The sequence below is a fragment of the Babylonia areolata genome, chromosome 24, assembly GCF_041734735.1.
Source record: "Babylonia areolata isolate BAREFJ2019XMU chromosome 24, ASM4173473v1, whole genome shotgun sequence".
Taxonomy (NCBI): Eukaryota; Metazoa; Mollusca; class Gastropoda; order Neogastropoda; family Buccinidae; genus Babylonia; species Babylonia areolata.
In genome coordinates, this window is record NC_134899.1 from 15,044,425 (window position 1) to 15,058,266 (window position 13,842).

At 42.9% G+C, this 13,842-nt stretch overlaps 1 protein-coding gene across 1 annotated transcript in view; it reads left to right on the forward strand.

Annotated features, from left to right (window-relative positions):
• LOC143298934 (zeta-sarcoglycan-like) overlaps window positions 1–9,342 on the forward strand; it is a 28,135-nt gene extending 18,793 nt beyond the window's left edge. Inside the window, exons 4-8 of the mRNA XM_076611967.1 lie at window positions 1,765–1,852; window positions 3,507–3,626; window positions 4,020–4,086; window positions 6,276–6,399; window positions 8,547–9,342. Coding sequence (XP_076468082.1) covers window positions 1,765–1,852; window positions 3,507–3,626; window positions 4,020–4,086; window positions 6,276–6,399; window positions 8,547–8,705 — 558 coding nt within the window. The 3' untranslated portion in view covers window positions 8,706–9,342. The remainder of the gene's footprint in view (window positions 1–1,764; window positions 1,853–3,506; window positions 3,627–4,019; window positions 4,087–6,275; window positions 6,400–8,546) is intronic.
• The last annotated feature ends 4,500 nt before the right edge of the window (window positions 9,343–13,842 follow it).

Here is a 13,842-nt window from a genome sequence, read left to right on the forward strand (position 1 = left end):
TCAAAAATATAATATTTAAACATGCTTTTTTTAAAGGGCGATAAATCGATTGCGGTATTCGCGGTGAGAACGTTTGTTTAGATCATATTATTCTGGTGTATCTTGGGCATTCAAAAAAATCTTTAAGGGCAATTAAAAAATATTTTTAAGTCCGCGGTAAAGGAGACGTGGCTATCGCCGCAATCACACTGCAACATTTAGCCGTTTTCTCTGGATCTAGATAGATGTACAAGTTTCAGTTAGTTACACCCGGTTGACACGGTCGATTCACTTTCTCTTTTATGTTCATTCTAGTTTTATAATTTTAAAGTTGATATGAAAATTGAGTATTTGGTAAAACTAATAACACGTAGAGCCAAGTACAAGTACTTCTAAACGTCTTATGAAGTGAAAAGGACTTCATTTTGAGAAAAGTCAAGACTGGAAATTTTTACGTTTCATCAATTCAAGGGTATTAACTCACATTGTTTATTATTTTTAACTGTGAATTCCGACTGATTCTGTGAATATTTTTATGGCAGTTTGGGGCATAATCCAGTAAGTGATGAGACGTTCACAAATCTTTCTCTGAATAAATATTTAACGGTCTCCTTCTCCAACTTTCCATCACATGTTATCGTGTATTGTCGATTAAATATAGGATTAAACGGGCAGGTCAACAACTTGAAACAAAATGGCGTCGTTCGCGTTCTCGAAGAATATGAGCACGCGCTTTGAATGTGTATAAATATGTGTACGCAATTGATTTTTGCCCATGACCTTCAGGGCTCAGCCAATAGATCCATAAAGTCCACTCGTCGTATTGATTTTAGTATTTTCCGGAAAAGACCACTTGGGCGAATGAACATAGTGAAAGCCCAGTACACTGAGAGTAAAACACACAAGCTTTTTATGTACTGAGTATAATTTCAAAATGTAATGTTTAAGATGAGAAAGATCAGTTTAAAGCAAATTAAGTCCCCTAGCATTAATTACAGATTAATTTTCCTTTTTTACTTTCTGCACCAAAACGTTTGCAAAATAAATAAAACTTCCATGCTTAGCAAAAGAAGTTCCTGTTTGAACAAAAAATTATAATAATGACTGCTCTTGTTGTTGTGTCAGAATATCAGATCAAAGTGCCAAGTTTAGAGTATAAAAAAATATAAATATAACAGTAAATGCAGTTTGCATATGATTTGGCTTCTTTTTAAAAATTTTTGTGTGTGCCCATCCCAGAGGTGCAATATTGTTTTAAACAAGATGACTAGAAAGAACTGAATTTTTCCTATTTTTATGCCTAATTTGGTGTCAACTGACAAAGTATTTGCAGAGAAAATGTCAATGTTAAAGTTTACCACGGACACACACACACACACACACACACACACAGACAACGGGGTTAAAACATAGACTCACTTTGTTTACACAAGTGAGTCAAAAAAGAAAAAAAGCGGGTGCTCCATGACCTGCAACTGAGGGGAAAAAAATCATTATGTTTCTTATACCCATCTCTCCCGTGTGTGTGTGTGTGTGTGTGTGTGTGTGTGATTTTTTAGTCTGACTTCTTTTCATTATGGTTATGTGGTATCGAACGACACGTGAATGCGTGCCTCTGTGTGTGTGTGTGTGTGTGTGTGTGTGTGTGTGTGTGTGTGTGTGTGCGCACAAACAACAAATACTATCCTGACACAGGCTCCTATTCCTTTCTATCTTGTTGTTGTTGTTGTTGTTGTTGTTGTTCTTGTTGTAGATTACCATCCTGTGTGTCTATGTATGTTGCAGGGCCAGACACTACGTTTAGAGTCGGCCAGAAGTATTAAGATGCAAGCACGTGATGAAGACAGTCAACACAGTGGAAGTTTAGTGCTTGGTGAGTGGGTGTGTTAACACGTGATGAAGACAGTCAACACAGTGGAAGTTTAGTGCTTGGTGAGTGGGTGTGTTAACACGTGATGAAGACAGTCAACACAGTGGAAGTTTAGTGCTTGGTGAGTGGGTGTGTTAACACGTGATGAAGACAGTCAACACAGTGGATGTTTAGTGCTTGGTGAGGGGGTGTGTTAACAAGTGATGAAGACAGTCAACACAGTGGAAGTTTTAGTGCTTGGTGAGTGGGTGTGTTAACACGTGATGAAGACAGTCAACACAGTGGAAGTTATGTGCTTGGTGAGTGGGTGTGTTAACACGTGATGAAGACAGTCAACACAGTGGAAGTTATGTGCTTGGTGAGTGGGTGTGTTTTCATGTGTGAACGAAAATGAAGAAGAACGTGCGTCAGTGATTGAATTATGAAGTTGTAATCACTGTGAAAGCTGGTGGGCCCTTGGGTTGGAGGGGTGTGTGTGTGTGTGTGTGTGTGTGTGTGTGTGTGTGTGTGTGTGCGTGCTCGCGCGCGTGTGTGTGTCTGTGTCTGTGTCTGTGAACGCGTACATGCGTGTACGTGTGAGGGTTGGGGGCAATTTTGATGCGGATTCAGTGACTGTATTAACGTGCCATAATCTTGCTTTTTCCGTCTTCGGTCCCACAAACCATGAAAATGTAACCAAAAGGTGCAATAGTTTAGAACGTTAAAATAGTACATTACCTAATTTAAAAAAAAAGAAAAAAGATGATGATGTGGTGATGATGATGACAACAAGAAAAAGAAGAGTAATAATAATAATAATGATGATGATGATGAAGAAAAAGATGATGTTGTGATGATAATGTTGATGATGATGATGATGATGATAACAAGAAGAAGAAGTGGAATGAAATAGTGCATTATCTAATTAAAAAAAGAAGATCATGATGTGATGATGATGATGATGATGATAACAAGAAGAAGAAGAGTAATAATGATGATGATAGTAATACTACTACTAATGATGATGATGATGATGATGTGATGATGATGATGATAAAAACAAGAAGAAGAGGAAGAGTAGTGATAATGATGATGATGATGATGATGATAATAATAATGATGATGATGATGATGATGATGATAACAGAAAAAATAAGAAGTAAAATGAAAAAGTACACTATTTAAAAAAAAAAAAGATGATGATGAGATGATGATGATGATGATAACAAGAAGAAGAAGAGTAATGATGATGATAATAAAGAAAATTATGGTGCAATGCACGTGAACAACGTGAGTCAGTGTGTGCTGGGGCCCGTGTGGTGTGCAGGGGACAGCATGTAAATGATGATGATGATGATGATAATAACAATAATGATAATAACAATGGTTCATTGCACGTGAACAACGTGAATCAGTGTGTGCCGGGGCCCGCCGTGTGGTGTGCAGGGGACAACAAGTAAATGATGATGATGATGATGATAATAACAATAATGAAAATAACAATGGTTCATTGCACGTGAACAACGTGAATCAGTGTGTTCCGGGGCCCGCCGTGTGGTGTGCAGGGGACAACAAGTAAATGATGATGATGATGATGATGATGATGATGATAATAACAATGGTTCATTGCACGTGAACAACGTGAATCAGTGTGTGCCGGGGCCCGTGTGGTGTGCAGGGGACAACCAGCTGCAGGTGGCCTGTGAGCAGTTCGAGGTGACGGGCAGTCAGGGGGACGTTCGTCTGGCCGTCACGGAGGATGACATCACTGTGGGCGTGGACGAGATGAAGTATTTAGGTCAGACACTGACACACACACACACACACACACACAGAGACTCACAGACAGACAGAAGCGTTATATAAATACACAGAAGGATTATATAAATACTTTTATTTCCATTTTTGTCGAAGTTTGTTCAGAAGAAGCGTTATATAAATACTTTGATTGTCATTTTTGTTGTTTGTTCAGAAGAAGCGTTATATAAATACTTTGTCATTTTAGTTGTTGTTTGTTCAGGAGAAATGTTATATAGATACTGTTGTTGTCATGTGTTGTTGTTATTTGTTCAGGAGAAGTGTTATATAGACACTGTTATTGTCATGTGTTATTGTTGTTGTTGTTTGTTCAGGAGAAGCGTTATATAGATACTGTTATTGTCATGTGTTATTGTTGTTGTTGTTTGTTCAGGAGAAGCGGTGTTTGAAGGTTCTGTCCAGACACCAAATGTCAGAGGGCCCAACATGCAGTCACTGCAGTGAGTATGACCGTCGTGCACATAATGTCGTTCCGCTGCTTTCGGGAAGTTTTTCCGTCTGTGTCGGTCTTTCCGTCTGTGTCGGTCTTTCCCTCTGTATTTCCCTCTGTGTGGGCCTTTCCGTCTGTGTCGTCCGTCTGTGTCGGCCTTTCTCTCTGTGTCGGCCTTTCCCTCTGTGTCGGTCTTTCCCTCTGTGTCAGTCTTTTCCTCTGTCTTTCCCTCTGTGTCAGCCTTTCCCTCTGTGTCGGCCTTTCCCTCTGTGTCGGCCTTTCCCTCTGTGTCGGTCTTTCCCTCTGTCTTTCCCTCTGTGTCGGCCTTTCCCTCTGTGTGGGCCTTTCTCTCTGTGTCGGCCTTTCCCTCTGTGTCGGCCTTTCCCTCTGTGTCGGTCTTTCCCTCTGTCTTTCCCTCTGTGTCGGCCTTTCCCTCTGTGTGGGCCTTTCCCTCTGTGTCAGCCTTTCCCTCTGTCTTTCCCTCTGTGTCAGTCTTTCCCTCTGTGTGGGCCTTTCCCTCTGTGTCAGCCTTTCCCTCTATGTCAGCCTTTCCCTCTGTGTCGGCCTTTCCCTCTGTGTCGGCCTTTCCCTCTGTGTCGGTCTTTCCCTCTGTGTGGGCCTTTCCCTCTGTGTCGGCCTTTCCCTCTGTGTCGGTCTTTCCCTCTGTCTTTCCCTCTGTGTCAGTCTTTCCCTCTGTGTGGGCCTTTCCCTCTGTGTGAGCCCTTTCCTCTGTCTTTCCCTCTATGTCGGCCTTTCCCTCTGTGTCGGTCTTTCCCTCTGTCTTTCCCTCTGTGTCGGCCTTTCCTTCTGTCTTTCCCTCTGTGTCGGTCTTTCCCTCTGTGTCGGCCTTTCCTTCTGTGTCAGTCTTTTTCTCTGTCTTTGTCTGACTGTGTCTCTCCGATTTTCTCTGTCTCTCTTCTATGTCTGTCGGGGCTGTCTGTCCGTCGGTCTTGTCTTTATCTCTGTTGTGACTCGTTATTTTTTTTCGGGGGGGAGTGGGCGGGGGGGGGGGGGGGGGGGGGGGAATTGACATGGTTATCTGTCTGTTTCTGTCTGTCTATTGGTTTTTCTCTCTCAGCCTCCTCTTTCTATCTGGGCCTGTCTCTTTTGTCTGTCTGTCAGTCCCCCTCTGTCTCTCGGCCAGCAGTCTCTGTTCCTCTTCTCTCTCCCCTCTCTCTTTATCTGTATGTTTAAAAAATTTAAAAAAAAAGTATTTATTTACTTATTATTATTTTATTTATTTTTCATTTTTATTAAAATTTTTTGTTATTTTTATTTTATTTTATTTTTATTGAAAAAAATTATTTATTTTATTTTATTTATCTATTTATTTATTTTTCAATTTGTTATTTTTACTTTATTTATTTAATTTTGTTTTATTTCTTTTATTTTATTTTTTATTTTTATTTTTAAAATTTATATTATATTTATTTATTATTATTTATTTATTCATTTTTTCTTTTTTTTTCTCAAGGCCTGACTAAGCGCGTTGGGTTACGCTGCTGGTCAGGCATCTGCTTGGCAGATGTGGTGTGGCGTATATGGATTTGACCGAACGCAGCGACGCCTCCTTGAGCTACTGATACTGATACTATCTGAATGTCTGTGTGCATCTCTCTCTGTGTCTCTCTCTGTGTCTCTGTTTCTGTCTGTCTGTCTGTCTGTCTCCCCCCCCCTCTCTCTCTCTCTCTTTGTCCGAACATCTGTCTGTCTGTCTCTCATAATCTGCCTCTCTCTTTCTGCGTCTCTTCAAATGTACCTTTGTCTCTCCACCTCCGTCTGTCTCTTTTTCTTTTCTGTCTCCCGATCTCTAGCGGTGTTAACCCGTCTTCTCTTATATCTCTTGCTACTGTTCTCTTCATCATCATCATCATCATCATCATCATCATCTTCTTCTTCTTCTTCTTCTTCGTCGTCCTTGTCCTCGTCCGTCTTCTTCTTCTTCTTCTTCATCATCATCATCATCATCATCATCATCAGCTTCTTCTTCTTCTTTCTTGTTATTTTTCTCGACGGCGACTACTACTACTACTACTACTACTACGGCGACGACGATGATGATGATGATCAAGATGATGACGACGACTACTACTTCTACTACTACTACGACGACGATGATCATGATGATGATCAAGATGATGACGACGACTACTACTACGAGACGATGACGATGATGATGATGATGTGTTGTGTGTGCAGACTGCAGTCAGATAACAGTCAGGTGGTGGTGGCGGGCGAGAAGGGGGTGTCCCTTCTGGCTTCGTCCGGTGACGTGCAGCTTCTGAGTGACGACAGCGTGCGTGTGCACACCTCCCAAGGATCGGTGAGTGTGTGTGTGTGTGTGTGTGTGTGTGTGTGTGTGTGCGTGCGCGTGTGTGTGTGTGTGAAACATCGATCCTCCCCCCCCCCCCTTTCATGTGTTAATTACACATCTGTTTTTGTGGTGTCTACTTAACTTACAAATTTACATCAATCAGGTTGTTTTATTTTGCTTGTATTTCATTGTGCTGAGAGCCTCTTGAGGGACATTGTTCCACCTGTGCTAAGTCCTCTCTGGCATCTGATTTTGATGATGAATTGCACACACACACACACACACATACGCGCACGCGCGCGCGCGCGCACACACACACACAGAGTCAGCTGATTCTGATAAGCAAAGGGCAGTAATTTCCAGCCAATCTCATTAATGTTTTAGTTGTGTTTAACGACGTAATCTTGTATTTCTCTGCTTCATATGCAGTTTGACACGATGCCGAGCACTGCTTGTTAATGAGTATACATGCTGAGAGCACCTGTGTAACTTTATTGATGTATCACACCTGATCTTTTTGTCATGTAACGTCTTGTGTAAGGTCGGTAAGTCTGTAAGGCAGGGGGTGCGAGGCTGGGGGGGAGTAGGAGGGGGTATAAGGCAGGGGGTGCGGGGCTGGGGGGGGGAGTAGGAGGGGGTATAAGGCAGGGGGTGGTGCTGGAGGGGAGTAGGAGGGGGTATAAGGCAGGGGGTGGGAGGTGGATGGCTTGGGGTAGTAGGAGGGGGTATAAGACAGGGGGGAGGGGGGAGGTGGAAGAGGCTGGGGAGGAGGAGGGGGTATAAGGCAGGGGGGGAGGTGGACGGCTGGGGGTAGTAGGAGGGGGTATAAGGCAGGGGGTGCGGGGCTGGGAGGGAATAGGAGGGGGTATAAGGCAGGGGGGAGAGGAGGAGGTGGAAGAGGCTGGGGGGGGGGGGTAGGAGGGGGTATAAGGCAGGGGGTGCGGGGCTGGGAGGGAATAGGAGGGGGTATAAGGCAGGGGGGAGAGGAGGAGGTGGAAGAGGCTGGGGGGGGGGAGTAGGAGGGGGTATAAGGCAGGGGGGGGGGTGCAGGGCTAGTGGGGGAAATAGAAGGGGGTACAAGGCAGGGATAACAGGTTGGGGAGCAGGGTAGGATTTAGAGGTAAGTGGCAGTGTGCATTGAAGAAAAATTGCAGTGTTGTCCTCTGACTGAATATAAGTTCACAAAAATTCACGCCGACTGAAGCTGTCAGCATGGGCAAGTAGTGGTCAGCAGTAGTTAGCAGTGCTCATTTAATGGTATAAAAAAAAGTCTCAATACTTTACAACTGTCACAAACAGATGCAACGTGAACACAGTGAGTAATCAATGGTTGGGTATCAGTCTAAAAGCTGCCAAGACATCACAACAAGGCATACATACATATACGAGCCAAATAACGCAATCTGAACACTTTTGGGTAAATGTCAACAGTGGTTAGCAATGGCCACACAATAATGGTCAGAAGTGAAAACCTGCCAAAGGTCATAGCAAGGCATACGCATGTCAAATATAGTGGACGCTTTGGGACATATTTTCGAATAATGTTGGTGGGGTTTTGAAACAGCTTGCGGGGGGGGGGGGGGGCGGGGGGGGGGGGGAAGAGGGGGGTGGTGGTGAGGGGGGCGATTTGGGACGTTACACTGGCTATAATTGTTGTCCGTTCAAAAGCAAGGTATGTATTACTTGGTTGTGTTCTGCTCTGTTGTGAATCATCATCACCACCACCACCACCGTTCACCACGTCAACCACCACCACCCTCTCCTTATGATCATCATAGCCATCATCATCATCATTATTAGGACCATCGTTCATCACCACCATCTGCCAAGCAATCGAACAATCGTCAACTAATCACGATGATATTTGTGCTGCAAATAAAAACAACAAACAAACAAACGAACATTTCTTCTGTCTTTGCTGCTGTGTGCACATGTCAACTGATCGGTATAAGGACAGGCCCGGCGCTTCCTTTTTTGAGGAAGTGTCTGGGTTTGTTCCGTAGCATAAGCAGCACTGACTAGAAGTTGTGTACCTTGTGAATAGAGAGAGTTACCACTCTTTACTATTTGTCAAAAACAAACAAACAAAAAAACAAACCAAAAAATGCCACAATTTTTTGTGTGCATGTGTTTATTTCTTCTTCTTCTTCTGGCAGATTCTGATCCAGACGAACGCGATGTACATGAAAAATGTGGACCGCGACAAGAGCAAGGCCCAGGCCTATCAGCTGTGTATCTGCGGCTCCAGTGGCCGTGTCTTCCTCGGCGCTGCTGATGGCGACTGTCAGGCGGATGATGTCTGCGACGAGTCTTAATATCTGTCAGTACGCACGCCCACAGTCGTGTGATGGATTTTGGAGTGCACGGTCCAGTTTTAATTAATCATAAGGGAAAGTTTTGCTGGGATTCTCCTCCTGTGTGGGTGTTAGTGGAAGGTAGCCGAGTTTGCATTCCAACTGGAACGAACCTTTTTTTTTTTCTCCATTCTTTATTTTTAAATATTTTAATTTTACTTAGTTTTATCATCAATAGATTCCATTGAAAATATTTCAGTTTATTTATTTATTTTTTCTATATAGAGTCCATTCAAAATATTTCAGTTATTTATTTATTGAATATTTATTTATTTATTCGTTTATTTTTCTGTTTATTTATTTATTTTCATTATATATTTTTTCATTTTCCACACAATGTCGAGAAAATGTATAAGTGAAGAAGAGAAACACTGACGTGAAAGGAACCGACTGGACACGGGAAAACTTTAGTGACTATGCTGCGTGACGCGAGAAGTGACGCACGATTTCAGAGAACTGTGTAAACAGAGACCAATGGACCAGTGTTCACATTCACAGCGCAGTGAAGAAAAATGACATCACTGTCATTGAAACTTGCTCACAATCAGATGCTGCATAGCGGAGAGTGCCGATGACAGTAATAAATATATATATATATATATATGATTATATATATATATATATATATTTTTTTTTTCCTAAGGGAAGGCTCATCATTAATTTTCGTCGATGTTTTCTGGAGACCTTTTGACTCATCATTCGGTTCGGATAATGCTCCCTTCCCCATCCCATCTCCCAGTCAGTCCTTTTTCTGGAACCGTGAATTTCAGGCCAGGGCGACTTTTGGCAAAACAATGATGTGACATTTCAAACTGCGTCGTGGTATGAAGGAGGTAGGGGAGGGAGGATTGGTGTGACTTGTTCATCTGTGGCTGTGGCATCAGCCTGACCTACGTTCTGCGTCAAAGCACAAATGATTATGCTGTCAAGAGAACAGGGACAGGCTTTGGAACGTCACAGCATGACTGAGCTAAGACAGACATTTTTGTCTTGAACAGAATGCATATCAAATTTGGTTCTGCGTCAAGGAATTCTTCTGTGACAGTCATTTAGATTTAAAAAAAAAAAATTATTTTTGTATTATTAACTATTGAGTGTGACGTCGCAGAAACTCGGTATTTTTTACAGAACATTTTTACTTTCAGCAGTGATGTGCAAGACGCTCAGTCTTCAGCCGTGTCTGGTTTTGTTCTGCTGACTGCTGGTAAGGAGGATGTCACCACTATGATCAAATTCTAGCCCAGATAGTCGGGACAGCAGTTGCCTCCATTGCTGTTCTGATGGTCATAGTCGGACACGACAATCATAAATTCACTGGTGGTTGTATAAGAAGTAGGCCTGTAAGTTCGTGAGCATGTATGCAATTTCCACATCCCTGTCCACGTGTAATTATCAAAGACTTTTTCTTGGGATTCATCCAGACAGAACAGTTCGACACGTTACTTACTGGTGGAGAGTTTTAAGGTTGTTTTTTTCTGACGTTTTGTGGTAGATCTATCACTTCACAGTTTACGACTTTAAAAAATTTTTTTAAATATTTTTTATTAGTGTATCATTATCACTGTGCTGCTCACAATGTCATTCACCCACTTTCTAGTTTTACGTCCACATCCTGTTTCGTGTTGATGGTGTGGAAGTGAATATTTCCCAGTTCAGAATGTTGTCACTTTGCACAGAAGACCCCCTCCCTCCTCCCGCCGCTCCCCCTTCCTCCCTGGTCCCTGCGGCCCCATTCCCGAAGACAAGCAAGACGTCTCCAGCACAACGTGAAGTCCAAGGAGAGGTCAACAGTCCTCAGAGTGTGTTGTGGACACGTTCGGTGCCAAGAGCTATGTCTGTGTTTGTTATGGATTGCATGACTGTGTTGTTTTCCTAGCGATGGCTTACGATGTCATGCAAGAGATTCCCCTTGATATATGTATATATATTTATGACGCACAGACTGTGTGTTAGAATGTTATGCTACTCGGCATTTTACTTTGAGTGTCTTTTAAAGCTCTGAGTGCTTTCAGTCTCAGGCTTAGGGAGTAAGTATGTTGATTTTATCGGTATGTAGAACGGACTGTCTTTAAGATGACACTGTGAATTATACCTATTGTCAGTACATTTTCTTGCACGAATTCAATTTCAAGTTAATATTATTTATAACGTGTGTAGTAACGAAGATTCAAAAGACGTTACGTTAAAAATGTTGGGTTTCATCAGATGGCATTAAACGCTTTTACAGGATGCCTGACGTGTATGAGAGAGAGAGAGAGAGAGAGAGAGAGAGAGAGAGAGAGCAACTTGAGTAAATCTCATGGCTTTTTGATGAAGTTCGTGTGCACGTAATGCAACTGTCTGATCTGGTGCTAATGACGATTACGAGAAAAGCAATTCTGATACGAATCAATTCTGCTTAACGTTCACAGTTCAACTACTTGACTGTTCATTGTCTGAACTGTAGTCACTGTGTCTTTTGTCTGAGGATTTTTACCAATATGTTTCGAGTAGTTGAAGAGCCATTAAAACAGCAGCAGAATTCCTCTCCTCCTGTGGAAAGCCCCTTGGCAGCATCTCCATCCTCACTGACTCCATGTCCACACTCCAGGCCCTTGACTCCCCTGATCCTGGTCCACTGGTCCAGTCCCTTAAGGCCTCCCTCACAACCCTTACCCAAACAGCCCCAACGACCCTCCAGTGGGTGCCTGCACATGTAGGCCTCCCAGGCAACGAGCGTGCAGACCACCTTGCTAAGGAAGGAAGCCAGCTCACACAGCCAACCTTTCCTGCCACGTATGAGGAAGCAAAAACTCTCCTCCACAGCAGATTCCGAAGAGGCTGGGTCACCCTGAACGGAGGCTACCAGGCACACCAGGATCCCATCAGGACACTGGAGAGGAGACACCAGACTACCATCTACCGCCTTCGCACAGGACACTGCGGCCTTCGAGCACACCTGAAGAGGATTGGAGTGGCAGCCACATCCCTATGTGATTGCGGGCAGGCTGACCAGACCCCATCCCATATTCTCCAAGACTGCCCCCTGTATGAGAAGATGCGGCAGCAGTCCTGGCCGGGGGGTGCTGACCTCAACACCAAGCTCTGGGGGACGGTAGCCGATCTTCACCGGACGTCCGAGTTTGTGGCATCCCTCGGACTTCGACCCTGACTGCGTAGCTGTCGAACGCAAAAGAAAGAAAAGAAAGAAAGAGTAGTTGAAGAGAGAGAGAGAGAGAGAGAGAGAGAGAGAGAGAGAGTTAAATGTTTGCATTGTTTTTTTGTTTTGGTTTGTTTGTTTCTTTTTTCTTTCATGAGCATCATTTTAACACTATGCAAATGTCTCATGTGGTGCTTGCTGAGATAATGACGCAGAAAGCAATGCTGATGAGAAACACATGCACTGCCATCTGTAAGGTTGCCTTTCACAGCCATTTTTACTTTGGGGTTTGTGAAACTATGATGAATATGCCTTTCTCTTCTTTTTCTTTGTTTACAGATTTGTTGACCTGTTCAAGATTTTAAGACTGTTTGTCTCTGTCAGAGAGTAGTAAATGTAATGCAAGCACACAATATTTCACTGTGACTGACTGAAGCAGTCAATGATTTAATGTAAGGGCACATTATTTCACTGTGACTGACTGAAGCAGTCAATGATTTAATGTAAGGGCACAATATTTCACTGTGACTGACTGAAGCAGTCAATGATTTAATGTAAGGGCACATTATTTCACTGAAAAGCAGTCAGTGTAATGTTAGCACATATAATCTCACCGTGACTGAAGCCGTCAGTTTAATGTAAGCGCACATTGTTTCAGTGTGAATCATTCAGTTTAACTCACTCAGTACGGCCAGTCCTCTCTTCTCTGCACAGACCCCTCGGATGTCCAGTGGGTGTCTGAATGACCCAACCTTTAGCTTCCGTCGTCAGAATTGTGGTATTCTTTGTCAACATTCATCTCTTCAGTATAAGAGCCTTCCGCTTGCAATATTTTGATGATGGTAATTGGGGTGAAACGCTGTTAACGTCGTCTCTTTCGCCGTTCGTATGGAGAGAGTTAATGTAAAGCGTACATTATTTCACTGTCAATCAGTGAATGTAAATTAAGCGCATGCCATTTCATTATAAACCAGTCAGTGTTATCTAAGCGCACATTATTTCACTGTAAAGCAGCCAGTTTGATTATGTAAGGGCACATTATTTCACTGCAAAGCAGTTAGTATAATATAAGCGCACATTATTTCACTGTAAAGCAGTCAGTGTTATGTAAAGTAGTCAGTATAATATAAGCGCACATTATTTCACTGTAAAACAGTCACTATAATGTAAAGCAGTCAGTGTACTGTAAGCGCACATTAGAATAGAATGTCTTTATTACCAAGTGCACCGGGGTCACAAGGAATATTGGGGAGGGGTGGGGGGGTTGGGGGGTTAGTAGGATAGTACATAACAAGATACGAACATATATCGAAAATATACACAAACACAGATATAGTAGAAATTAAGATACATACAAGTGCATATCAATATAAAAACTTGTGCATACTCACACATGGACGCACTGCACATACACACACGCACACGCGCGCGCGCACGCACACACACACACGCATGCACGCACGCACACACACACACACACACACACACACACTGGTCACTGTAATGAGGTGACCGAGACTTGAGCAGCGTCCTCTGGACCAGAGCGTAGGACAGAGACGCAGTCTTGTTTCAAAGTTTAAATTTCTCTCTCTCTCTCTCTCTCTCTCTCTCTCTCTCTCTCTCTCTCTCTCTCTGTGCCTGTCTGTCTGTCTATCTGTCTCACTCTTCCTCTTTCTCTCTCTAGTTAGCTAAATGTCATTATTGTTTCTAATGTGAAGCCAAGTGTACTATAAATGACATCACAGTTATGACTTGTCAGTATAATCAAATATCCCTTTAAACTCTACGTTTGATAACATAACATGAGAAGTGACTGTCGGCTGAAGATAGTAGTTAATTACTTCATCTATCACAGGTGTCATGAAATGGGAGTTGATCACTAATTGTTGGTGATGGCTTCTTAATCAACCCTTCATTATATTCCAGGGCCGGGTTGCACGAGGCGATCGATCTTAGCAG